General features: G+C 37.5%; 1 protein-coding gene across 1 annotated transcript in view; it reads left to right on the forward strand.

Annotated features, from left to right (window-relative positions):
• The window catches only part of LOC136857888 (uncharacterized), an 84,620-nt gene extending 68,811 nt beyond the window's left edge, over nt 1–15,809 (forward strand). The window contains exons 6-8 of the mRNA XM_068225194.1: nt 3,512–3,689; nt 9,163–9,361; nt 15,562–15,809. Coding sequence (XP_068081295.1) covers nt 3,512–3,689; nt 9,163–9,361; nt 15,562–15,809 — 625 coding nt within the window. The remainder of the gene's footprint in view (nt 1–3,511; nt 3,690–9,162; nt 9,362–15,561) is intronic.
• The last annotated feature ends 11,522 nt before the right edge of the window (nt 15,810–27,331 follow it).

The raw sequence follows: 27,331 nt of genomic DNA on the forward strand, positions 1-27,331 counted from the left end.
ATTTTGTTTCACTCATCTCCATGATGAGAATTTACCACCTCTTCATCGGATCAATTATCATATAATCCCGAATACCACCCACCATCAAATAAGACCCGCACCTTAAATTTGAGACAGCAAAATAGGAAAAAATTTAAAAATAAAATAACTTACATACCTATTCAATTTTCTTCAAATATACCACAAATATAAATTCAAACAGCTTACAATGAATAAAATCATTACGAAAATTGTAAATAAAATCAGTCCAATACTCAGATCATTCACAATTCACCATCTTCTTGTGAAGTTTCACCAATAGAAACTTTCGTCGCTGGCATCTTTCCACAAATAGTCGTCCTCACTACTCTCCACTGAATTTGAAATTCCACATTTCTTAAAGCTTTTGGACACTAGATCATTGGGAATGTGTGCCCATGTGGTCTTGATCCAGCTGCATATTAGTCCCACGTCAGGCCTCTTCACTCGTCCGATTGGTGTTAACGCATGATCACCATCAGACATCCATTCTGTGTATAACTGTTTCATTGCAGTTTTGAAAGGCCGGTTCACGCACACATCCAACGGCTGTAGAATAGAAGTGAGTCCACTGGGAATTATCGCAAGATCAGTTTTCCTTTCCTCATCATATCTTTTTTTTTTTTTCTAGTGGCTTTACGTCACACTGATACAGATAGGTCTTATGGCAACAAGACGATGGGATAAGAAAGGGCTAGGAGTTGGAAGGAAACGGCCATGGCCTTAATTAAGGTACAGCCCCAGCATTTGTCTGGTGTGAAAATGGGAAACCACGGAAAACCATCTTCAGGGCTGCCAACAGTGGGATTTAAACCCACTATCTCCCAGATGCAAGCTCACAGCTGCGCGCCCCTAACCGCACAGCCAACTCGCCCAGTCATCATATCTTTTACAGCATCAGTTGTATGTCCTCGGTAACTGTCCAACACAAGCATGTTTTGTTTATGTAACAAATCTCCTGGGCATCGTTGCCAAACGCACTTCACCCAGTCCTCAACTAACGCACTGTCCATCCAGCCGGACTCATGTGTTCTAACAACAACACCAGAGGGCAAGTTTCCTTTCGGAAGTGTTTTCCTTTTCAGAACCACATATGAAGGGTGTTTGGTTCCATCCGCTAATACACACAACATTACCGTGCATTATTGCTTTTTGTTACCACCTGTTCTGATGGTTACACTTTTAGAATGCTTCGTATCCACTGTATTTTCCAACAGCATTTCAAAATAGACAGGTGTCTGGTCAGCATTCCCAATTTGCGACAGCAAATAAGAATTTTGCTTCCCCAAATGAATAATAAGGCACTGAAATGCTGTTAATTTTTCTTCATACGCCCCAAGGAGACATTGTGAAATAGACGTACGTATCCGAATGCACAATCCCTTTCTCCGATAAAAGTTTCGGATCCATCCACGGCTTGCAGTAAAACACTGTTTTTTGAGTTCTTTTGAGATCTCTAGTGCTTTCAATTGACACATTTCACTAGAAACACCATATCCTAACTCACGTTTTTCTATCACAAATTTGTAGAGTCGTTCTTCAATTTCCAGAAACACTGCACTTCACCCATGGAACGCTCTGCGATCGCTGTTACTTTTTAGTTTTTCCTTCTTCTTCCGCCAATCACGAATACATGATTCATCAATATCGTACTTTCTGCCACGGCATGATTTCCGTATATTTCAGCTTCGCTTACAACTTTAAGTTTCTCGCACACAGTAAATGACCGCAGACACTGTTTTGAATCCATCGCTTACTAACGAGACAGCACTTTCACGGGACAGATACGGAACTCGAATGTGAGCGAGGCAGACTTCCGTAACCAACAGTCTCGATTCTCGCAAAGTACAATATCCCGCGAGATCAGCTATTCGCGCACCCATCATGCCAGCAACACTTGTGAAACAAATGACGATCGAGCATCCGCAGCAGTGGCTTTCACATTTACTGCATATTTACACATATTCTTTATTTTTATTTTTTTACCGTATTTCATTACCTTACATTTCGCGTTTACATGCCACTGTAACCATATTGAGAAAAATCGATCTTGTTTTCTAGAACGCAACTAAAACACAATAAGATCTGAACGCTCGTTTACATGTGGTATATTGAGTGCGTTAACCATATTCAAATCTATTTCAATACTCCATGTAAACGTAGTAAATATTTACGAGAATGAACACCTTGAATACGACCCGCACCCAAGATTTAGAACCAATATTTTGGGGAAAAAAGTGTGGGTGGTATTCGGGATTATACAGTATCTCTAAAGTTGTATTTGTCAGTGTTAGAACATTCAATGTTCCAATCCAGCCAGTAAGTCTTGATTTGGGTTTTGAAGCTGGTGAAGTTTCAGGCTGTAAGCCATCGTATGCACCTAGCTGTTGTCTTCATCTTGAATTCTTCAATCCAAGCCTCAGATTTGTCTTGAAAGTATACTTAATCCACCACTAGCCAGCTAAATCCAATATGGCTTCTTCACTAGAGCACCATTAGCTGTCACTTTTCAGGGCTCCTGTAGGACCTTGACAGCTACCATAGCAGTCACGGGACATATAATCCCCACTTTAGTTCAACCCTACATGTAATCCCCTATTTCATGTCATTGCCCATCTCCCACAATGTGGACGAGAGGTTGGACTTGTGGGATATTCCAAATTTTTCTCATCTTTACAACAAAGCCATGAAAAGTCTATCAGTTAGCATTGCTTTTGGAAATTTGTAAACTGTATCATATTAGTGGGTCTCCCTGCATATTTCTAATCCTCACTGAGTGTCTGAACGCATGTGCCAGATCCATACTTACAATCACTTGTTGAATCATGATAAAGGTCTTCACATCTATCTTGAGGTGAGCATAAAATTTCATGCTAATATTCTGTTCCAGATCCATTGTGAAAATCATCCCAGGGCACTTGCACTATAAATAAACAAACAGTGACAATCAGCACATACACTCAATTGCATAAAAATTCTATGAATATGTCACAACTGTCATGTACTGCACTGTTGCCTCATGTCACTTCATAACTATTCAGATGATGACATTAGCCTATAAAATTTTGCATATAACCTCATAGACTAAAAAAGAACAGTAAGAGAAGAACAGAAATGAAGATACTCTGATCAACTGGATAATATATCAAAGTTTAATGGACTTATGCACAAATATAGATGTATTGTATGTGTTCTGCAGTATGAGTTTGTATTGTTTAAGACAGATTTTGAAAATTATCTCCTTCAGTCCTCTGTCTTCCAAGTAGATACTATTAGTTTAATTTATGTAGACAGAATTCATATTCAGAAAAATCTATCAGTTAATGTATCCTGGTTAGTTGGTCTACTCAATTCTCATTTGTTCTATTTCTGTTTGTGTTGTTATCCAGCATGTTTGAATTGTTAATAATATTTTCATCCTGCATCAATTACTTTTTCAGAATGATTAATATTTTGAAAATTGGAAAGTAAAAGTTTACATCACTGCCCACAGGTGTCGAAATTTGGACTTTGCCTCCATCATCCCACATCAGCCTGCTCGATACCGAGATCGACACAATGAGGTATTCTTGGATTTTGAAGCCTTTCTGCTAAGTTCAATGAGTGAACGTTCTACACTGTGGATCCATTCACAAATAAAGGCCTGTATGGATGCATTAGACTGCAAACCAGTGAGTATTGGCTTGTTTTGGCTTATAAGGGTATATATTTAGAGCTCCACTTTCTCTCTTCATGAGCTTTCTGGATTTGTACCGGGTGCAAACTACTTAGGTCTTGTATATTACAAGGAAAAACAGCCTATCATATTTCTCAACTTCATAGAGCTCAAAATATGTCTAAGGATACGATATTGAGATATACTTTGGTAAATATGTCTTGACAAAAATGAAAGTCTGAGTAACCAAATTATTTTAACTTTAATATACTTGCAGAGTTAAATATGTCCACCTCCATAGCGTAACGGTTAGTGTTATTAGATGCTCTCCTCAGGGGCCCGAGTTCGATTCTCGGTACTGCCAGAAATTTAAGAATAGCAGGAAGGCTGGTATGTGGTTGAAATGGTACATGCAGCTCACCTCCATTGGGGGTGTGCCTGAAAAGAGCTGCATCACCTCGGGATGAGGACACGAGTTTACTTTTACTTTTACAGTTAAATATAACAGGATGACACATGATACAACTAAAGAAACAGAGAAGTACTGATACTGAAAAATGTTTGTATCCTAGATTTCTGAAAGTACATTAAGTTACTGGTACACAGAATATGCAGTTGATGCATTAGGATTAAACGACAATCTGAGAGCTTACACTAGACACTATCTTTCTTGGAGACACCACTCCCCCCTTACTGTGAAACAAGGTTACTGAGGGCTTTAGGAAAATTAACTTTCTGTTCGCTGCATGTGACAGTCTTTGAAGTGAAGTCTCTGGAACTGGTGTAGTGGAAGCTGGTTCAACTGATGGGTCAGTGTTGTTAGGCACTATAGGTGTTGTCATAGGCGGTCGAGTATTGGAGGTGGAGAGCATTGTTCCACTATTGCTGACCACGAACGATAGCTTCAGTCAATCACAGGAGACTGTTGATCTTCTCCCATTAACAACAATATCAAAGGTTTTCTGAGAGTACTTCACATGGACCAGCAGAAGAATGCAAACTTCTTCACAGTAGAGTATAGGTAGACGTGTGTCCACATGTCCAAAGTTTTCTGACAGAATGTGCGTGAAGTTGAATGCTAAGCAATGTCTGTGGGATGAATGTCATTAAATGCTTGCTAGATGTGCTGCACATAGGCAGGAATGGCTGGAGAAAGAGTTTATGTGCACTGCCATGAAGAATTCACCAGGCAAGAGTGACGTTCCATTAATAAGTTGAAATGCTGTTGCTTTGATGTCTTCCTTGTAAGTGCAGTGAAGAACAAGTAGTACTACAGGGAGCTCCACATACCATGAATGGTGTGCTGAATGCAAGCAACTCATCAGCGCAGCTTTGAGATAGTGGTGAGTATGTTCAATGATCTCATTTGCTTGTGGATGGTAGGCTGTAATGTCATCCATTTCTATTCCCCATTGAGCAGACATTTGAACTTGCTTGACTCAAAATTTATTCCTTTGTCATAAGAAACTACAACAGGTATCTTAATGGTGCAATTCAGCCTTGAAAGAAAGTTTTTGGCAACAGTTTCAGCAGTCTGGTCTGGGATTGGGAAGGCTTAAATCCATCATGTAAAATGCTCATTGCATGTCAGCAGGTAACAGTGACTTTTGTTTAGATGTAAAGGTCCAACAACGACCGCTGTACATGTGCAAATCAGGCCTCTATCTGGCTTCAAAAATAAGCAAAGAGGATTCTTCTCATGCCTGTAAAGTTTAGACTCTTGACAATCACTACAATGACGATATTCCTGAATGTCACTCTCCATTCAGGGCTACACAAAATAATAAGTCATAAGTTGGCTGGTAGGTTGACCACCTGGGTGTGAGATCGTGTGGAATTGCTGGAAGATTTGGCGTTGAAGGTTCTGTACAGCATGTGGTCAAATGGTACCAGTAGAAATGTTACAGTACACCTTAATGTTTTCAAGCTGAAGTTCTTTAGCTAAGGACTGGAATAGACACTTTTTTAGAGTGATGTGAGTTGTTCATCAGAATTATATGCTGCAGCAATGTCTGCAGGTAAAATTGCTCATTTCACAATTGTTTCTATCCGAGAGAGTGCATCTGCTCGACTGTTGTTCACTCCTTCGTTAAAGTGAATGTCAGTGGAAAAGCAGCTAATATAAGATAGCTGATGGCTCTGTTGAGATGAAAGTTTGTCATTGGGTTTAGTGAAAGCAAACTTCAGCAAACAATGATCTTGGCAGATTTTGAAGTTTCAGCCTTCAAGGATGTAGGAGAATTGTTGACTGGTGGTGAAAATGACAAGTAATTCTCAATTGTAAGTAGAATACAGTACTTCTTTTCTGCTTAGGTTGGCTTCCTTGAAAGGAATACCTGGGGATGGGTTACACCATTACAAGTCTGACTGATAGTTCCACCATAGTAACACCAAATACATCATCATTATACTATACTCAGTTTGAGGTGACAAGAAAGGAACTACTACATGGCCTGCCAGTATGTCTGAGCATATCATATCTGAAATGCTAGGTCCATCTCTGCATCCAATTGATCTTTGAGTGATCATTTCTTTTTGATTTGGAATGGAGATGAAGTGGCACAACTAATAATGGAGAACACCTGGTTCAGAAAGAGAAATATTTTCTTAACATTCCAAAATTAATTCCAAAGAAATATTAATTAGCTTTGAAAATACTTATCTATGTTTTTAACACATAGATAACCCCTAAAAGTTAAAATTCAGTTCTAATCTAAGTAATATTCATTAATTCAGAGCAGTAACATCAATTAACATCCTTCTAAGTCAAATTCTTTTCAACACCCCACAAAAAAAAAAAAAAAAAAAAAAAAAAAAATACTTCCACATGCAATAGAAGAAGTGACAAAAATAGAGTCAATGTACATGGTAACTCATCCCATCTATGGAATCTTTGCTATTTTGCTTTACGTCGCACCGACACAGATATGTCTTATGGCGACGATGGGATAGGAAAGGTATAGGAATTGGAAGGAAGCGGCCGTGGACTTAATTAGGGTACAGCCCTGGCATTTGCTTGGTGTGAAAATGGGAAACCACGGAAAACCATCTTCAGGGCTGCCGACAGTGGGGCTTAAACCCACTATCTCCCGATTACTGGATACTGGCCGCACTTAAGCGACTGCAGCTATCAAGCTCAGTATCTATGGAATCAAAAAAGTTATTACTCAGAAGAAGGGATGAAGAACCAATAAAATCAGAGAGCAAGTCTTCCATTTCCATAGTTATCACAATTAATATATACCAACAGATATTTCCTCTGCAGATTTAATTTCCTCATTGTCTTCATCTTGGGCAGTAGTGACAGCATGAACCACAATCATTTCATTTACACTGCAGGTTCCTGATGTCACTAGATCATTGTCAACTGACACAGAATTTCCAGTCAACATCTCCCAACTTTTGAACTGACAGGGATTCCTTCAAGCGTTAAATTCCATTCATGGAAAGGAAACTACCATTAAGGTGTTAAGTACACCCTTTTCCCGAACGGTGCCAGCTGGAGGGTTTCTTTGGGTAGGGGGAGAAATTGCCTTCATACACTGCATATTCAGGAACAGCAACTATTTATTCACCATGCTTTCAAACATTTCAAGGTTCACAATTTATACAAAGTTTTTACTAATTTCCGATCCAAAAAAAATGCTAAGTGGGCCTTTTTTCTAGGTGATGTTATACTGTATCTATATAAATAAAGTTGTAGGGGGTCTGCTGTCTGTAATACATTTGATTTGTCAATGTTTCTGATTTCTATCCATTTTAGGTGAACTCAAGACCATACATTGGTTTTTAGCTTTCGTATCAGTTGTAGATAAAGGCTACAGATGAGGTTATTTAGAGTTTGTAGTAAGGATATAAAGGAGATGGCATATGATTCATTGGTAAGACCGCAATTAGAGTATGGTTGCAGTGCATGGGACCCACGCCAGGAAAGAAGCACAATTTGTTGTGTGTGACTTCCGACAAAAGAGTGGTGTTACGAAAATATTGCAGACTTTGGGCTGGAACACTTAGGAGACAAGCTACTTAACTAAGTAGGATGTACCGAGCTGTCAGTGGAGAGGTGATATGGAATGACATTAGTAGACGGATAAAGTGTAGTGGAATTCAAGAGGACAATTGGGGCAAATACTCATTTATAAGAAGAGGAAATTAGAGTTGGAATAATTTACCAAGGGATATGTTTGATAAATTCCCAACTTCTTTGAAATCATTTAAGAAAAATTAGGAATACAACTGATTGGGAATCTGCCAAATGGAGAACAGTCCTAAATGCCAATCAGTAGTGATTGATTGATTGATTGATTGATTGATTGATTGATTGATTGATTTGGAAGCATTATAAGAGGATAAAATTATTTAGAATTGTATATGAAACATACAGGACCATATGAAAAGAGCATAATGAATGGGACAGCAGTAAAAGAGGGAATACATTAACCTCCTGAGCGTGTGCAGAGCAACGGTGCACCCATTGTTCTGTTACAGTCACAGCGCGTATGATGTAATGGTATGCCGTGGGATTTGAAATGCCCGCTACAAGGATTTTGTATTAGTTATTTGCTTTGTCGAAGATAGCAGGAAGAGGAAGCTTTGCTGAGGGACTTCGCATATCTTCACAGTCACTTTTTGTTTTAGAATTCTGCACACATGTTTTGAGTTTGTTTGTAAACATGGCAGGTCTTGATGGAGTTATTGGTGATACAGAAATAGCTAATTTACTTGTTAATATTGGTAGTGAAAATAATTCCGGGTGTGACAGTGGTATAGAGGATGAATTCATTAGGACTCCCACTGAAGATAATGATGCTGACATTCTAATTCATGATAATATGCTGAAAAATCTGAATGTTTGGGGGAGGGGGTACTGAAACACAAAGTCCCAGTATTGACGTGTGGTTATCTAGGAACGTTGAGTTTAGCATATGTTTAAAATATTTTTATAATACTATGTAATGTGTTATTGAGCATTTTTTAGACCATTTTTCTCCAGCTTGTTTGTAAATATTAGCAAAATTCATACGGTACTGCACTCATCATTAGGAGTAGGTTAGAAATATAACATGCTGTGGGTGTAGGCCAGGGTATTGCAATATCACGTTTGAGGGGTTAAAAAGATTACTGCACATAATATTTATGGTCTTCAGCAAGTAAACACAATCTTCTTTAATCAAAATCACATTTAACCTTCTTTTGTTCTATTAATGATGTAATGAATGTGTATTTCAGTAGATAACTAGGATGCAGAGGAGAATGAAAAGTCTTCAATATACAGTACATGAAAATTAAAATTTTAAAAAAGATATAGAATGAAAATCAACAGAATAATGATTTAACCTTGTACAATGCTTCATTCAACTCCATTAAGTACATTCTTTTTTCTGAGAGGAATAATAATTGATTTCCTAGTGTCTTTCCAAAGTATAATTTTTTAAATAATTTTGTCCAATAGGAAAGTAATCATTTCTTCTTTTTTATCCCTGTTTCAGGAGTACTGCGTTGATTTATTTGAACCTTCTGGGCATGGGAAGAGAAAGCGGAGAAACATACTTACCAATTTTACAGATGATGGGTCCAGCATGGAGACTGATCTAGCTCCTCATCCAGAGGCTCTAACAAATCGTTACAATTCATCACAGTTCACAAAGATAAATGAAAACATCGAGTACACAGTACTGATGCCAGGAGGTTTGTAGAATATAATATAACTAGTATTGTACAAAAGTATTGGGAAGGAACAAGAAAGAGTCAAATCAAGGCATAATATTTCATATATGTCTTTATAGTATAGTACATACTTGAACTTTGATATAGCATTTCTCTGGGAACTAGAAATATTGTATTATTATTGTTTAATGAGAGTTTACGAAATCTCACACTGAGTGTCAGGTGCAGGTACTACCCTGACACCCTAGGGAGACCAACGATCTTGAGCAGAAGAGTTTCTACAAGAGGGATTGTGGATCCTTAGTGGAGGAAATGCCACTTAAATTCACAAACCCCCTGCCCAAGGATATGATTGAAGTCCACATAAAGAGCAGTGGTGGAATAGAAGTCTTTGGTATGGTGGAGCTGACATAAGAGGACTCAAGTCGCGTTAACGGTGAAGTCCTGAGCAATCAACTCAATGGAAATAAATGCAAATCAAGAGGGACATATGGGCTCTCTTTTGTCCAGGAAGGTGGATGAGTCTTAAGTGGATTAGAAAGGTTAGAAAGGGTAGGGAAAACAAACTGATTATCTTCCTATGAACACATCATGAAGCATCAAAGAAACGATACTGTTGTACCAGGCAATCCGAGTAGCAATCAGCTCCAGCGCCAGTCCCGGTCCAGGCCAGCTGGTGTGAAATGGATGACTGCATATGCACTGGTTAGGCCCTGCATGGTAAATCTGCTACTGATCGAACAAATGCAGGCCAACTCTGTAATGGCAAAACCATCGCAACATGGAACGTAAGAGGACTGCTCCAGGTAGAAGGTAGAGAAACTTTGCATCATTGAATGTGAACTAAAGTGACATGGATTTGATATCGTATTTACTTGCATATCAGCTGCACTTTTTATGCCAATTTTAAGGTCCCAAAAATAGTTAAAACAAGCAGTGATTTCAATACAACTTTATTGAAGACTGTGATAGAATTTAAAGGTGTTTTCTTAAATATGATGACATCAGACTGACAGCAGATTGTTAATCTGTCACTTTTTAACATAATATGCTGTGGAAGTATTAATACAATTTTATAATACCCAGCATGTATGTGTTCAGTCTAATTAGTTGAAACCTGTTACCATGTGCCTTTAAAACAATAATAATTGCACTACATGCCTATATAATAGTTGAAACACAGGGATCATTCTCAAAGGACGACGTGTTTTGACCAGCTAACTTGCACATTATCATGACAAAAGGTCAGTGTAGTCAACTTCAACCATAGATTTATTTTTTTAAACGCAAATCTGATGTCAGAGTTGTAGTCAGCCTGATGAACATATGAGATGTACAAGCTGTGTTCCTGCATCGGATTGGCTGATTTGCATGTGCCTGGTCCATGATTCATCCTTCACCCTCTTATTAAGAATAGATGGTTAAGCATTATGCCATGCATCACGTTGTCAGAAATGCCTGCGGGGAGGTGGAGTAATTTTTGAAACTCTGTAACTTTATTGGTGCAGTCTTTAGGCATTTTTTTTGGCACAAAGACATTTTCCAACACAATGACAGGTTATTGCACTGCATAAACCGAGTCACCCAACTGTGAATCGTTTTGAATAATTTTCCTGGAATATCGCGGCAACATGCAATTTTCTGTGGTCTTAGTTGTAACATTTCATGGGAAATTATGCAACTGTTATTTGGCAATTCTCTGACCCATTCCAGTAATGCTTCCTCAACACCTGAGAACTTGCCTTATTTTGGGCCATGAAAAGCATACCTGGATGAACTAGTGTTTTTTAATTCCACTTGCTGCTTTCTTGTGAACAGAAAACTCATGGCCCACTGTTCTATTACTATTTCATTCCACAAATTTCCCCACTTTCAGCTTGAATGAAGTTGTGTAGTTGTCAACTTTTCCCATGAAAAATATTTACTAAAAAGCTCGACAATGGCCGAGTTCAGACTGTAAGCAGCAGTCGTCATCATCACCATCATCAATGTCCCAATCCAGTCACCTGGGTGTGGTTTGTAAGCAGCAGTGCCCCTTTCTTTTTTGTTACTGAAGATGCACATTGGATGAGCGGCTCTTAATCCAGGCAAAAATGTAGGTTTGCGAAAATTTAGTTCAAATTTAGGGATGTGGTCAGTATGTGGTGGTGCCTGTTATTCAAGTAAATATGGTACTTGTGGCCCATTGGAAATGAACTGAAAAGGCTGTGAGCACTTTGGAACAGAAATCTATGGGATATTAATTGCAACAGACAACCACTTATGAGATACATAGTGGGGTGCTATGGGCTGGGAATGTGCAACAAGCAAGCCAGCAGATTGATCCAGTTTGTGACTGACAACAACCTGTCCATAGTGAATACAATGTTCAAACATCACAAACACAGTCTCTGCAAATGGACCTACCAGAAAAGGCAATATAAGAACCAGATCAATTACATCCTTGTTGACAAAATATGGAAAACCTCCTTCCGCAACATCAAAACCAGGGCAGGCACCAAATGTGGAACTGACTACCATCTTCTCTGGGGTAACCTAAATGATTGCAAAAATCAAGCTGAGCGAGCCACTAGCCAAATTAAAATCCAAGGGATAGTTGCTCGAGAACCAGTTGCTTCCAAAATGCTCTTCTAGAAAGTGACAAGGCCTTGAGGAAAACTGATGAAATTTGGAAGAGAGTTGAAAATGGATTGTTTAAACAGTTAAAAAGAACAAAAACAATAGTTAGCTGTTCATTCCAGCTCGGGAACTTTGGACTGTTAGATCAGCAGTGTAGTACTAAAGCTATTAAAAACTATTTAAAATAGTATGTCAATACAGATAAATACAGATAAATAATTAAATTTATATCGTGTAACCTTAGCACTAGTCAACAAGCAACTCCATATCCAACTCTCAGTTGCAGACCCCAAGCAACAGGAATGGATGATGGAAAAAGTTAATTAAGACGTTATCTGCAGAAGAGGTAAGAATGAACACATCAACAAGCTCTGTGTGTGCAGCTGGAGGCGTATGTAGCTGAGAACCACTTCAAATAGGTATGTGACAAAGTGAAAAACCTGCTTGAGAGTTCAAAGCCAAGACTCAGGTCATCATGGACATGCAAGGCAATGACATCATAGACGTGAAGGACATAGCCAAAGTATGGCAGGAGTACTGCATAAGGCTGTTCCATGCAGCCTGGTCATTCCAGCTCGGGAACTTTGGACTGTTAGATCAGCAGCGTAGTACTGAAGCTATTAAATCTGTTTAAAATAGTATGTGTTTGGTCCAGCTTGTTAATACACTTTTATAATTGAAAATAATTTATAATAATAATAATAATAATAATAATAATAATAATAATAATAATAATAATAATAATAATAATAATAATAATAATAATAATAATAATAATAATAAGAAGAAGAAGAAGAAGAAGAAGAAGAAGAAGAAGAATTTTGTGTGGCTATTTCTAGCCGAGTGCAGCCCTTGTAAGGCAGACCGTCCTATGAGGGTGGGCAGCATCTGCCATGTGTAGGTAACTGCGTGTTATTGTGGTGGAGGATAGTGTTATGCATGGTGTGTGAGTTGCAGAGATGTTGGGGACAGCATAAACACCCAGCCCCGGGCCATTGGAATTAACCAACGAAGGTTAAAATCCCCGACCCAGCCGGGAATCAAACCTGGGACCCTTGGAATCGAAGGCCAGTACACTGACCATTCAGCCAATGAGTCAGATATCATTTATTTAAACATGTTTCAGTACATTCCCTTCATCAGTGAAGTCCAATTTTAAAAAGTTTTTAGTAGCTTTAGACAAGTCAGTACAGGAACAGATACAAATACCTATTATGGTTAAGTTTATCAACAGCATAGTACTGTTCGTTAAAAGTGAGAAAATGTGCGGTTTTTCATTTGATCAAGTATTTCATATGATAGCGTTGCTTTTAATAACGACATTCCTACTGACTTCATTGTAATGACCTATGTTGATTTCAGATGAGAAAACCACAAAGACATTCCTTCTGTGGATGTAGAAAGGCAGGTACAGAGTGAGTGTCTGCCATTATAATGAAAATATAATGAAAATTGCCCAACTTGATTGACAGGCAGAAAGCAAGTGGGCCGGCTATCATAATGAAAACTCTCCAACTTGACTGTGACTGATAGTAGGTATGGTATCAAATCCATGTCGCTTTAGTTCGCATTCAACGATGCAAAATTTCTCTGCCTGGAGCAGTCCTCTTACGTTCCATGTTGCGATGGTTTTGCTATTACAGAGTTGGTCTGCATTTGTTCGAACAGTTGCAGATTTATCATGCAGGGCCTAACCAGTGCATATGCAGTCGTCCATTTCACACCAGCTGGCCTGGACTGGGTCCGCATATCAGCTGCACTTTTTATGCCAATTTTAAGGTCCCAAAATAGTTAAAACAAGCAGTGATTTCAATACGATTTCACTAAAGGCCTGTCATTATTATGAAAATTCCCTAACCCAGTCTTCACATGAGAAAAGACATAAGGTGACTTGGCCACCACGTTTCTGGGGTAACATTAAGAGCTATGCAATTTAATATAATCTTTTTTTTTTTTAATGCTATTTGTTCGGGGCGTTGACCTAGAAATATCTTTTGCCCCTATTTGCACTGTATGTTAGGAACCTGCATGTATTTGGAAATTGCAGAAGTGTACAGTGTTGAATGTGAGGAAAGGAATGTTAAGGCCGACACAAACACCCAGTCCCCAGGCCAGGGATATTAATCATTTTCAATTAGAAACTCCTGACCCGGCCGGGAATTAAACCCGGGGCCGCCGGGTGACAGGCGGAAGCGTTACCCCCTACACCACGGGGTTGAACTAATATAATATTACTCATAATGTGTACACTACTTAACCTAGAATTCTGTATAGTCTATAGCATAGAATTCTATAGCGTAGCATGGGTACATCAGCTAGTTCCTACATAAAATTTTACTATGTTGCAATATATCTGCCACCATGATGGCATTCACAAATCAGAATAAATACTTTGACTAAAGTATTGGGTCTGATCCTAGACAGAAATACCACATTTTCACATACTTCAGACAAGCCCGTGATCATGAGGCACCTTTCTCATTTTTACCACTGCGAAGTTAAAAATAAAAATTGTATCAGTAAGAAGAAAAGTAAGCTTGTGGTTTGCGCTTTACGTGACTGTCGATAATGTGGTCATAGTAACAGGACAGTTTTATTAGAGTTTGAATTGCAGTGACATGACTTTTCATTTCCAAATCTCTCATGCATTAGCGATTCATATCATGGCTGTCTAGGTGACAAGTCAGTGACAATGATAATTGCTTATCATGTCCCTTTAGTAAGAAAGATTAAATGGCAGCTAATCTTAAAGTTGACATAAGAAAAGAGGGTTGGACATAAAAAGATCTCTTTCTGTAGAATGCATCCATGTTTATTAAACAGCAAATATCAGCTGTTGAATATTAATGAAATGAAATGGTGTATGGTTCTTAGTGCCAGGAGTGTCCGAGGACATGTTTGGCTTGATTTGATGCCCGTACACGACCTGAGCGTCGTGATGAGGATGAAACGATGAAGAAGACAACACATACATCCAGCCCCCATACCAGCAGAATTAACCAATGATGGTTAAATTCCCAGCCCTACCGGAAATTGAACCTGGGACCCCTATGACAAAAGGCCAGCACGCTAACCATTTAGCCATGGAGCCGAGCACTGAATATGAACATTTCACAGAGAAGAATTTTCAGTCATTTTTCCTCCATATTCTGTACATGCTTAATAGCACATCTCTGATAGAAGAGTATTGTTAAATTGTGAGACCAAAGAAAATTTACCTTGGAATGTGGAAGCAAGAATTATCTAGTTGAAATATTCTCTTTAATACAAAAGAATCATCAACTGAAGCAAGCAAGCTTGTAGCTTTACAGGACTGTTGATCTCATGATCACAGTCATGGGTTCTCCAGTTTTACATGAAATCTGAACCACAGGCATGCAAATTTTCATTTCAAAAATCACATTTGCATTGGCCAGGATGCAAACCATGGCTGCCTTGGTAAGAAGCCAATGACTTTGCCACTTAACTGTCATTACCTCCTGTTCCTCAGTTAACTTGGATGATAAGAATATTATAAAAGCAGTCATAACATGCTTTTTTTAAAGTTATACTTCGTATGGTAGGGGACTACATTAATCTATTGTGTCATTACTTTCTTTCAGAGTTTTACCAGAATGCTGCTGCTCTTGAGAGTTCCTGCAATTCATTTTTGGTAATTGCAGCAGTGCTTGGATGTATGCTTTTCCTCTCAGCATTAATCATGTGTTACTTAGCATCGAAACTACATACTGTTGCTTCATCGCAGCGGGGCTCCAAGTCCATAGACCAGGTTGTACGAGACCACAAAAGAAAATACATGAGTGATGGTGTGGAAACAGGAGGATATACGGGAAGGAACACTGTGCAATGAAGAAACAAGTTTTAAGTGTTTCTCATTTACAGACTATGACTAATAGGTCTTTAAGGTTATTAAATACCATTAAAGCACACTGAGGACCATAAGAAGTATCAAAATCTTCTTGTTCAAAACAAACACATTCTCAGTCTCAAAAATGTAAGCCAAACGTAGAGTTCCAGTCTCAAGAAGAAAAAGAGGGTCTTTTTTTTTTTTTTTTTTTTTTTTTACATGTATACACCAAGGTTGGGTGAAGGTTGCAAAATTGGGGAGAATTTTAATATAATTAAATACTTGTCTATATTATCACCAAATTACTACAGAGAAATGTTATAAATAATTAAATATTTATAGCATGGTTGGCTAATACTATGGGATGCAATAGTAAGCAGGACTTTGGCTATAGCCCATTTCATAATTTGTCCACTAGCCACCATTAATTTACAAGCATTGAGTTGACATAACAAAAATAATGAACTAGAAGAATTTAATATTTTCATAACCAGACTTGCTCTACACTCATTGTACATTATATGCATCTGTCTTATTCAATATGTTAATTTTGAATTCATTATTAGTTGGCTAATTAGAGTTCAATTATTTTTGTTTTTTAACTTCATTACTTGGAAATATTTGGACAATAATATTGACAAGTAACTGTTTTGTTAACCACATTGGTAGGTGATGGTATGGGGAAGTATCTGGATACTCCTTGGTGACATCAGAAGGTTCAAGTGAATCTTGATGATTTTATGGTTGTGATTGTTCCATACTATTGTACATATTATTGTTTCAACATCTGTTACTCTATCTATTAAAGCTAACCACAAGGGATAGGTAACAGGTGTAGGATCCAAAGTAGCATATTAAGTATATTTACTTTTAGTAACATCCATAGTAACAATGTCTTCAACTTTAATATATTAACTAAATATTATAGCTATTTACATCCAAAAATGGAATTTATGGCAGTATTATTTGGTCTAAATGATTAATAACATTTAAGATTCATTAATTTTTTGTTAGAAACATGAAAAGGAATATCTAATAGGATAAACACAAAACATATCCAAATGGGTAGAGTGTGTAGCAGAAAGAAGAGACAAGGGGAGTCTCCAAGGTTAGGTGAAGGTTGCAAAATTGGGGAGAATTTAAATGTAATTAAATACTTGTCTACATTATTACCAAATTACTACAGAGAAATGTTATAAACAATTAAATATTTATAGCATTGTTTTAAGACAGTTCCTCAATGAGTTATGCATGCCTTCCTGATGAAGCTGGGAAGCAAGAACAAACTTGCTGGGGGTGAGAAAATAATGTATGTAGAAGAACTGGGATTTATGAGGAATAGAATCGATCTCTTTCAAAATAGCTTGTATATGGAAATGTCCTTGTCCTTTTGTGTTTTCACGTTAGCCCTAGTCTCCTCTTTCTGTTACTCCCTCTTCCCATACTGACCTGTTATTGTGTTTATCTCATGTGTTCCTATCTTTTGATATAGGACTTTACATTAAAAAAACTATTTTGGCTTTTGGCCATGTTCAGCCCTGGAACCAGCTTCAATTTTTTTTTTAATACTTGTTAATGAAAGTCATTTTTCATTTTTCACTTACCCATACATAATTTTCTTTTAATTGTGAAATGACAGGATGAAATGAACTTATACATTTGGGTCGAACATAAATACCGAGTTCCTCGGTCAGAAGAATTAACTACGAGCTGTTAAAATTCCTGACCTGGCCAGGAATCAAAACCAAGTTACAAAATCAAGTTACAAAGCCCATATGTAGTTTCATTTCATGATGTCCAATTCATTTTAAAAAACATTTTTTGAAATTCATGAAAATGTCTACCCTTAGGGTGAAACTGAAAAATATAAACAGTTTTTCTGTAGCAAAATAGTTGCATATCAGTGTTACTGGTTGTCAGATTTAAAATTAGAAACAAGATAGGTGATTCCTTTATGCAGTTCCTGTCTGACCAGCTAGCTTTATTCACATTACCATATCCACGAATATTGATTTTAAGACATCCAAAACTTAGTAATACTCACACTTCATAACTCCCATTCTCATATTGTGTAAGCAGTGCTTCTTCACATTGGTATGAATATATATGACAAACTGAATTAATTGAGTAGTATTGTTCCTTACTCAAGAAATTTATGTTCCTAAATTAAAGTAAACCTGCTGGTATGTTAGAAACATTCCCAAACATTTCACTAATAGAAAATAAATAAGTCGAATATTTAACAACATGTAAAATATTTCACAAATATACCGTTTTCTATAATACTGAAATTAAAATAGCAATAAATGAAGCCAAATTATGTCACCTAGAAGGCAGAGTCCCTAACAATTGTTTACCTAGTATTTTCTAAAATGATTTCAAAGAACTTGGTAATTTAACAAATGACTAGATGACCTCCTGCGTAATTCACAGACAAGATGGGAATGTGCGTATGAAGAATGCAGCTCCCAGACATGCACCGAGTATGTGAAGTGTCGAGTAGGACTCTGTGTGCAATGTTCTATCAAGTTCCATGTTCACAAGCAGCAGTGCTCACTGCCTAATTGTGGGTATTTCAGAATGATGTCTCCATTCCTTGTAATATATTAGTATGTTAGAATAGAATTGGTAAGTTTCAACATAAGATTGATTTTGTGTGTTTTGAAAACAATTATTTGTTTGTAGTAAATTTATTCAATTTATTATAACTCAAGATAATAATAATAATAATAATAATAATAATAATAATAATAATAATAAATACCACACTTTCTACTTATAAATACACTCATGTTCATAAAAACCAGAATAGCTTGAAAGACTAGAGATAGGAAGTTCATATTCACAGGATATGTGCATTAGTATGTTCTGAAGAAATGTTTAGCATTTGAACCAAGTCGGCCCTTAGGTTCAAGGTCCACATCGATATCTCGGCACACAACCACTGACTGGTAAAATGTGCCTGCAGCTGTCGTTGTCATTATAAACCAAAGGTAATAGATCAGTGTGACTTGAGCAGACATGCGGGATTCCTCGCAGATGTATGCGAGAACTGTACTGCCAAATGAGTGAGTTTGAAAGAGGGTGCATTACTGGCATGAGAGAACATGGTGCATCCATCCGGGGAGCTGCTGCTTGTGTGGGACGAAGTGTGTCATCAGTGTGTACTGAACGGTTCAATGCCATCACGCATGGAACAAATTATCAGTGCCCATGGAGGATCCAGTGCCTACTAGACAACAGAACACATGCTTACCTAGGTGACTGAAATGCTAATTGCCTGCAGAACATACTAATGAACATGTCCTGTAAATATGAACTTCCTATCTGTAATCTTTCACGGGGTTCTGCTTTTTATGAACATGAGTGTATAATGCACTAAGTCAGGGATGGCGAACCTATGCCATGCGTGTCACTAGATGACATGCAAACACGATTTTGGTGGCACACCGCATGCACACATTAATATTTTTATATACATCTTGTATTATAGACTATACATATCTCATGCATCGTACAGTCATAGTGTTTCAGGTTTAAGAAATATCAAAAATCTAAATTCTAGTTCCATTCGGAAGTGCATTATGGCATTATGTGCTTGCCCACATCAGTCAATTAGTGAACTTTGGCTTGTGTGTGGTTTCCAGCAGCAGTAATTATTCTTAGTAAGTAACTATTCATTGTTTTGAATTTTGTAAGACAAATAGTTGCCCAGAGTTTATTCCAATTTCGAGATTTGGAGAAACTATCGTACTTTATTTCAAAACCTCATATTGCACAAATGAGTGATATTAAGGTCAATTTTTTTTATGCGTAGCTAGAAATTGACAGTTCACCAATGAAGCTGACTTAATATAAAGAAAGCAGTATATAGGTGAACAAATTTGTACATTGGTTAAAATCGAGTAATGGTGTATACTCTGTCCAGAAGCCGGAGAACTCAATATTTGAACAGTGGAACAGCCTGCTACAAAAATGTTTTCAGCCATGAAGAAACTTGCTACAGCGCTACTTACTTTGTTTGGGTCATCGTACGCCTGCGAGCAGATCTTTTCCACAATGAACATTGTGAAGTTAACAGTTAGAAACCGTCTTGGTTCAGACCTAAGTGCTTCTTGTGTGTTATTGAAGACAAGAAGTTATGAACCTAACATAAATGACATGGCTACTAAGATTCAGCAACAAGTTTCACATTAAAGTTGAGAACGATATTCCACTTAAAGCCCTTTTGCAATATTACTATTTTTGATTTCTATATCTATTAATACTTAATGATGAAGGGTATTACAATGGACGCTTTTAAAAAAAAAAAGTTGGGTATTCTTAAAACTTACATATTTAAAAATATATTTTTGTGGATTGGCAAAATACGACCACGGAACTTGCAATTAAATGTATTATTTTACTTTATATATATAATGACGTATTATGTAGCATAATTCGGAAATAAGGATAGAAGTCGGGGATGGGCAGACGGGAGGATGGGGGTTTGCAACCATTCCAAAGAAAATAACAAGTGGCACAGTAGACAGTTGAGAATAATAAACCACACTTAAAAAATGGCACACTAGTTGGAAAAGGTTCATCATCCCTGCACTAAGTAAATGCCAGCTAAGTTCTTCCAATACTGCAACAGCTGAAGGAGCATCTGATATAGATGTTGATTTCCATAGGGAACCTGAAATATTATTACAGGAGCACCCATCGGTGCCGTATTGCACCTGCCTGTTTCTCGCAAATAGGGGTGCCGTGCGATGCAAAATTGAAAATTTAATTTTTAGGTATAAACATAAACACAAGAAATAACTTTGCAGAAGAAAAAAATTCAGGCATTCAAAGGTTAAGGTGTAAAAATGGGAAACCATGTAAAACAATCTTCAGGGCTGGCAACAGAGGGTTCAACCCACTATCTCTTAAGTGATAACTGATAGCTACATGACTCAATCCATGCAGCCACTTGCTTGGTAGTTACAGTATTTTGTACATGGCACAGTATTCAAATTTTGTTAAAACAGTATCTTTGTTAATCATAAGTGAATATTTTTAAAGTCTGAATCATATTGGTTTAGATTGGATTCAATGTCGCATATTTAAGAATATTTAAGGAATTATCATAGAGTAATGTCCAAAATGAAGAGGAAAAAATTAATAAACATTAGACGGAAATATATAAAGCAGTATAACACAAGCAGCAATCACAAATGCTTGTAGCAAGTTATTGAAATCAAATTTACAAGTTTTACTTATAATAATCTCCTGCTCACACCCTGTTCATTTGTATGTACTGGCAGCAGTAAAGGCCTAAAAGACCATTAAGGTCTTGATTACAGATCTCAATGATATATATTCATTATGAATTTAGCCAGCCTGAACTGGAAATATGTTACAAAAAAGAAACCAACAATATATTTGAATTTCTAGGAATTAAACTAAGGACCTTTTACTTTGTATCATGGTGTGTTACTATAAGTGGAAAATGCTCTAATGTATAACATTTGCAGTTCAATATTTTATGTCTGTATGGTATCTAAAGTATGTTTTTGTTCTTAAAACTGAGAATAAAGTGTAGGCACCTGTTTGTAGTGTCAACAAAATGTCACATAGAAACTACAAAGGTATTCTCATTCTAGAACAAACTGTTTTTGAATTACTATACACAAATACTGTAAGATGTACTGCACAATAAATTATTATTTTCTACTAATATTTGTACTTTCTTTACAACAACATTGGGAAAACTATTTGATTAATATTACAATATGCTCACTTTATGGCAAGTTTCACAAATGCTAAGGACAAAGAAAGCTGACACGATTTAAATGTTTGGAGGAAAATTAGAGACAAGGTGATAACTAAAGCCATGCTGAAATTCTTCACATCCAAGATCTTCCCCAACCAGCTGTTTTTCTTCATTTCAATGGTCCATTTCAGTTGACTGATTACTGTGTTTATTGGATTCTTGTTTCTCTTCATGTCCTCACCAACTTTCTGTTTCCAGATATCTATTTGTATATTTTTGTAATCTCCTTCCATTATCTTGTCCTCATACACTTTGTCTTGTCTTTTACCATCTGCATTAACCTTTTAACTTTTTCTTATTTCTTGTCTTATTTCTAACCTCTCATGAAGACTTACAATTTCACTCAAGAACAGACACCTCAATAACTGTTGATTCCCATTCCCCTGATGAAGCTGAGCAGGAATGATCTTCTCAGAAACAGAGAAGTAAATCAAGATTCCCTGAGACAAAGAATTTTTTTTTTTACTATTTGCTTTACGTCGCACTGGAACGGTTAGGTCTTATTGCGACGATGGGGTAGAAAAGTGCTAGGAGTGGGAAGGAAGCAACCGTGGCCTTAATTAAGGTATAGCCTGAACATTTGCCTGGTGTAAAAATAGAAAACCACGGAAAACCATTTTCAAGGCTATCGACAGTGGGGTTCAAGCCCATCATTTTACACATGCAAGGTGAAAGCTAAGTGATCCATACCGAACAGCCACTCGCTTGGTATGATTCCAGTCTTATATATTGTATATATAGGGTGTATCCGTGATGATGTTACAAAATTTCAGGGATGATGGAGGATGGCAAATGGATATATTTAAGATAAGGAACTGTAGTCCAGGAACGTTTGAGTCAAAAGTTATTAATAATCCAAGTTGCTTGACGTCCATCTGTTCTTAACAGGTGCCGTGGTGCTTCTTACCGCCATGTTCACCTGATCTCACCCCATTTGATTTCTTCTTCTGGGGCCATGTGAAAAGCCTTGTGTATGAGATCCCTGTTGAGACTGAAGAGGATCTCTTGGCAAGAATTCTCGCTGCCTGTAATGCTTGTTCAAACAATACCGCGAATATTCAAACGGGTATGACAGAACTTTGTGTGATAATGCCATGCCTGCATTAATGCAGGGGGACGCCATTTCGAACATTTGTTGTAAATGGAACAGCTTGTGACACTTGTGCAGGTAAACAAACTTAAATGAGTAGGATTTTGCTTAACTTTTGATCTGATCGTTTCCGGAATATGGTTCCTTATCTCAAATTAATCCATTTTCCGTCCTCCACCATCCCCGATAGTTTGTAACATCATCACGGATACACTCTGCATATACATGGCAGAGCTGAGAAAAGAATCTGGAGGTCCCTAGGCCCCAACAATGGACTACTGGAAATGCTTGAACCAATCTATGCAAGAACTACCCGGTTAACATCACAATTAGTGCAGAACTGTTCACCTCTTTAGACAGTTTCATAACAGCAAAAGGAATAAGTAAGTACTGATTGGGCTTCACCTAAGAGTGGGACAGTAAATGATCTGACCAGTTTGGTTAAAGCATATAAGCACTACATGTCATTTTACACACTGCTGCATTCACCATGAGTCAATAGCTACCAGAGAAATGTTTGTTTGAAGATGACATTTCTGTGGTAAGCTATATCAAATCTTGTCAAATGGATTCCTGAATTTTTAAAATTTTGTGTGTAGAAATGGATTCAACACAAATGACTACCTTTGCACACACAAATTAGACTGTTGTCATGGGGACAAGTCTAATTTTGCTCAAAAAGTTGCTAGAATTAACTGTTAGTAAATAATAATAATAATGTTTTATTTTATATTTGATAGCCTACATTGTACCACTCTAGTCAATTATACAAAGGATTTCTTGATTTCCTATCAGCCCAATATTTTTTCATTATGAGAGATGCTGCCTTCCTTTGTTCTGTTGAAAATACCCTCCCATTAGACCTTTTATTGATCTTGGTCTGTAGCCTGATATGTGTGTTGAAGTATTTTAATTTTTTCTGTTTTGTTTTTGAGATCGTCTATTGTTTTTGTAGTTCTTTAATATCCTCCTTAATTTCTGTGGATCTTGGTCTTGCTATTCCATAATTTTTCAATTATTCTTCTGCTAATTCTGGTGTCAGATGTTCAGATAAGATGTCCAAAGAATGATGTACATTTTTCCTAATCATGTTCAATACTGGTTCAATTTCCTTATAAACTGTTTTATTTTATGCTATTCTCCATTGTCCATTAACTTGGATACTGTTTATTTATGCATGTTCTAATTATTCTTCTTTCTGTCTCAAGTATTTTGTCTGTTTCAGCTGTATGAGTGGTTTTAAAAATAGTTTCACTAGCATAAATTATGTTAAATAATTGATTACAGGTATAATAATCAACATGTAGGGCTACACCATGCCTAATAAAAATGCTAAATGAACATTAAATTAATGAAATGGCATATGGCTTTTAGTGCCGGGAGTGTCCGAGGACATGTTCAGCTCGCCACGTGCAGGTCTTTTGGTTTGATTCCCGTAGGTGACCTGCGTGTCGTGATGAGGATGAAATGATGATCAAGACGGCACATACACCCAGCCCTCGTGCCACCGAAATTAACCAATGATAGCTAAAATTCCCCACCCTGCCAGGAATCGAACCTGGGATCCCTGTGACCAAAGGCCAGGCAATTTAGCCATGGAGCTGGACATTAAATTAATAAACTATCCCTAAATAAGGAATAACGAGTGATAGGATTACTGTATTAAACCAACATTAAAAATGATAATAAACCAGATTTAATTAATTTTGAAGATAATAAGACATTTCCAATTAATTCACATGGATTAAACATTAAAAACTGAATTCTAATGAGATTATACATGTAAATAGCAGACTGATGTACATAAATATTGAATAGAATGAAATGTGGAATATCTTTGAATCACATGGTCAGTCAGTGAATTAAGCAATTTAAGAGATAGTCAATTATTCTCAGTATTTTAATTAACGTTTAACCAGAAATGAGAAGATTTTAAGGTCATTTAAACTCCACAAAGTAGATATTTAAGTCAATTTAACTTTTTTAATGGCTTTTGTGTCACGATAGGACAGATTTAATTTTGTTGTGAGATTATTTCCAATATTGAAATTAATGAGTTATTTGTGGTTAACCACAAAAGAAGAAACCCATGGTTTATATTAAAATGAGCTGATTATTTTGCAAAAAGGTCACAGAAGTGAAATTTATAATTTTGTAGTGAATTCAAGCCAGACAGAACTGCAAGAAGAAAGATGTTTTGTTATTGATTTTTTCAATAAAAGTCCACCATTGTTTTGTAATTTTTATATGATTTTGCCACAAGCCTACCCAGTCACAATATCCTTTATTATAAATTTTAATTAAATGCCTCAATAAAGTAGTCAGCCACACGAACGTTCCACGCTGCGGTACCTTGTGTTCACTGGCTGAGCAGCCCCGGAAAAGGGGGCAGTAAAACACATGAACTGTTGATGTGCAGTTTTCCTTCACCTTCTTCTGATAACTAGGCATTCGCTCAACTATGCCCAGAAATACACTATGAGAAAATGTATGATTTAACACCTTTCATCTTGTCGTAGGTAAAGGAAAAATGAATATGTGGCAGCTTCTGAGAGACAATATTATTATCCTAATGTGACATTAAACCAAATGGGACTGAGCAAGTACACTGAGGGTTCCAATTCTGGGCCGTTTCTTCCTGATTAATGTTGGTCTCTTCTGGCATCTCCGATGAGCTTCAGGTTGTTGGCCATCATAAGTTTGCGAGTTGCATGAAGAGTTGTTGTCAAGTCTGGTAATTTTAACACTTTTATATTTGAGGCTTGTTTTGGTTTTGAAAGCAATGAACTCATCAACTCTGATCAGCTGGCTTGCTAGGCCTAACACTGTAGAGGATTTTCTGTCAGGGTTATCTCCCTTAGCAAGGCAGCAGCATTTTGGTGAGTTTGAGTGTCATTTCCTACATAAAGGCTTCGTCAAGCCTTCTAAGAAAGAACTCCTCTGCCCTTAACTATTGGTTCTCCCTTAGCTTGTCGGATTCGGTACTGGCCGCCCAACCCTTGGCCAGACAGTGCAGGTTGTACTGTCTACTGTCACACATGATAGCAGGTGTTCCTGACCTGAAATTGGAAGTCAGCAAGAGGAATGTCAAGTGGAAGGACAGAGGAACAGAAACTATACTTTGGCAGGAAGAAGTGGCAAGTGCTTGTAAACAACACCCAGAAAATGGTATCTGGAAAATGATGATGATGATGATGGGACTGAGCGTGCTGGCTGTTAGACTATGGAATGTCCAATGTGTCATACCTTCAGAATAATCCCATGTCCACGATTTATGTTGTGTAAAATAACACATTCATATGCCGAAGTACCTAATTATGACGTGAATACTCCATAATATTGTACGGAATTATTTCCATTATCACCATAATGTCAGTAAACACAAACACTGGTCAAAGGGATATTGAATGTGGGGTCTGATGAATTATGGGTGATTACAGTGTATACTACAGCAGGCCTAGCCATCTGTTTCTGTACTTCTACTCATTCATATACTTACTACTGCATACAATGCCAGAATGCGTATCCTTTATAATTATGTTATAACTACTGCATCAATAATAAACATCAGTAGAAATAAATGGCCTAGTCGCTTGCCGACACATTTATGGAAGGGAGAAGGCATGTGTTTAACTATTTGCATACTTGGCACAAACAACACTCAGCTCTGCTCACCTGTAGGTCTACGATACATTACTTGCTGCACAATGCAGGATATAAAGCTCTCGAGATGTCTCAACATTTCTGGTGAGAAACAGGTGCTTACGCTAGTCCCGAGAAATTGAGAGACCCCGTTTCAGACTGCCTAGCATTATCGCAAAGCAAGCATTCTGAAATATTTTTTTTTCGCTATTTGCTTTACGTCGCACCGACACAGATAGGTCTTATAGCGACGATGGGATAGGACAGGGCTAGGAGTGGGAAGGAAGCGTCCGTGGCCTTAATTAAGGTACAGCCCCATCATTTGCCTGGTGTGAAAATGGGAAACCACGGAAAACCATCTTCAAGGCTGCCGACAGTGGGGTTCGAACCCACTATCTCCCGAATACTGGATACTGGCCGCACTTAAGCGACTGCAGCTATCGAGCATTCTGAAAAGTAATCCCTGTTATATCAATATACAATGTCCCTCACTCTGTACATTATGAGTTCAAAATACAACTGCAATTGGCCGTGTCAGGAGTTACTATTTGTTTACGTTCAGTTCTCTGTCACCAGGAACACAAGCGACTTAAATGTATGACTGCTCAGATACTCAGTCCTTGGTGATACAGTGGTTTCTGTCATGCTAAAATTGCTAGCCCTGGATTGTTTAACACACATTCCATCCTGAATTTGTTGTATTCTTTTTGTATTTGTAGCACTCACAGATTCTTCTCTAAAACTATTCTGCACTGGCACAGATAGGCCATCTGGCGACGATGGGACAGGAAAGGGCTAGGAGTGGGAATGAATTGACCGTGGCTTTACGGTACAGCCCCAGCATTTACCTCGTTTGAAAATTGGAAACCATGGAAAGCCATCTTCAGGGCTGCCAACAATGATGTTCGAACCTGCTATCTCCCAAATGCAAGATGACAGCTATTTCTCTTAAATTCAACTTGTCCTGTCAGTAACACAAGAATCGTGATGACT

Source organism: Anabrus simplex, chromosome 1, assembly GCF_040414725.1.
Source record: "Anabrus simplex isolate iqAnaSimp1 chromosome 1, ASM4041472v1, whole genome shotgun sequence".
Taxonomy (NCBI): Eukaryota; Metazoa; Arthropoda; class Insecta; order Orthoptera; family Tettigoniidae; genus Anabrus; species Anabrus simplex.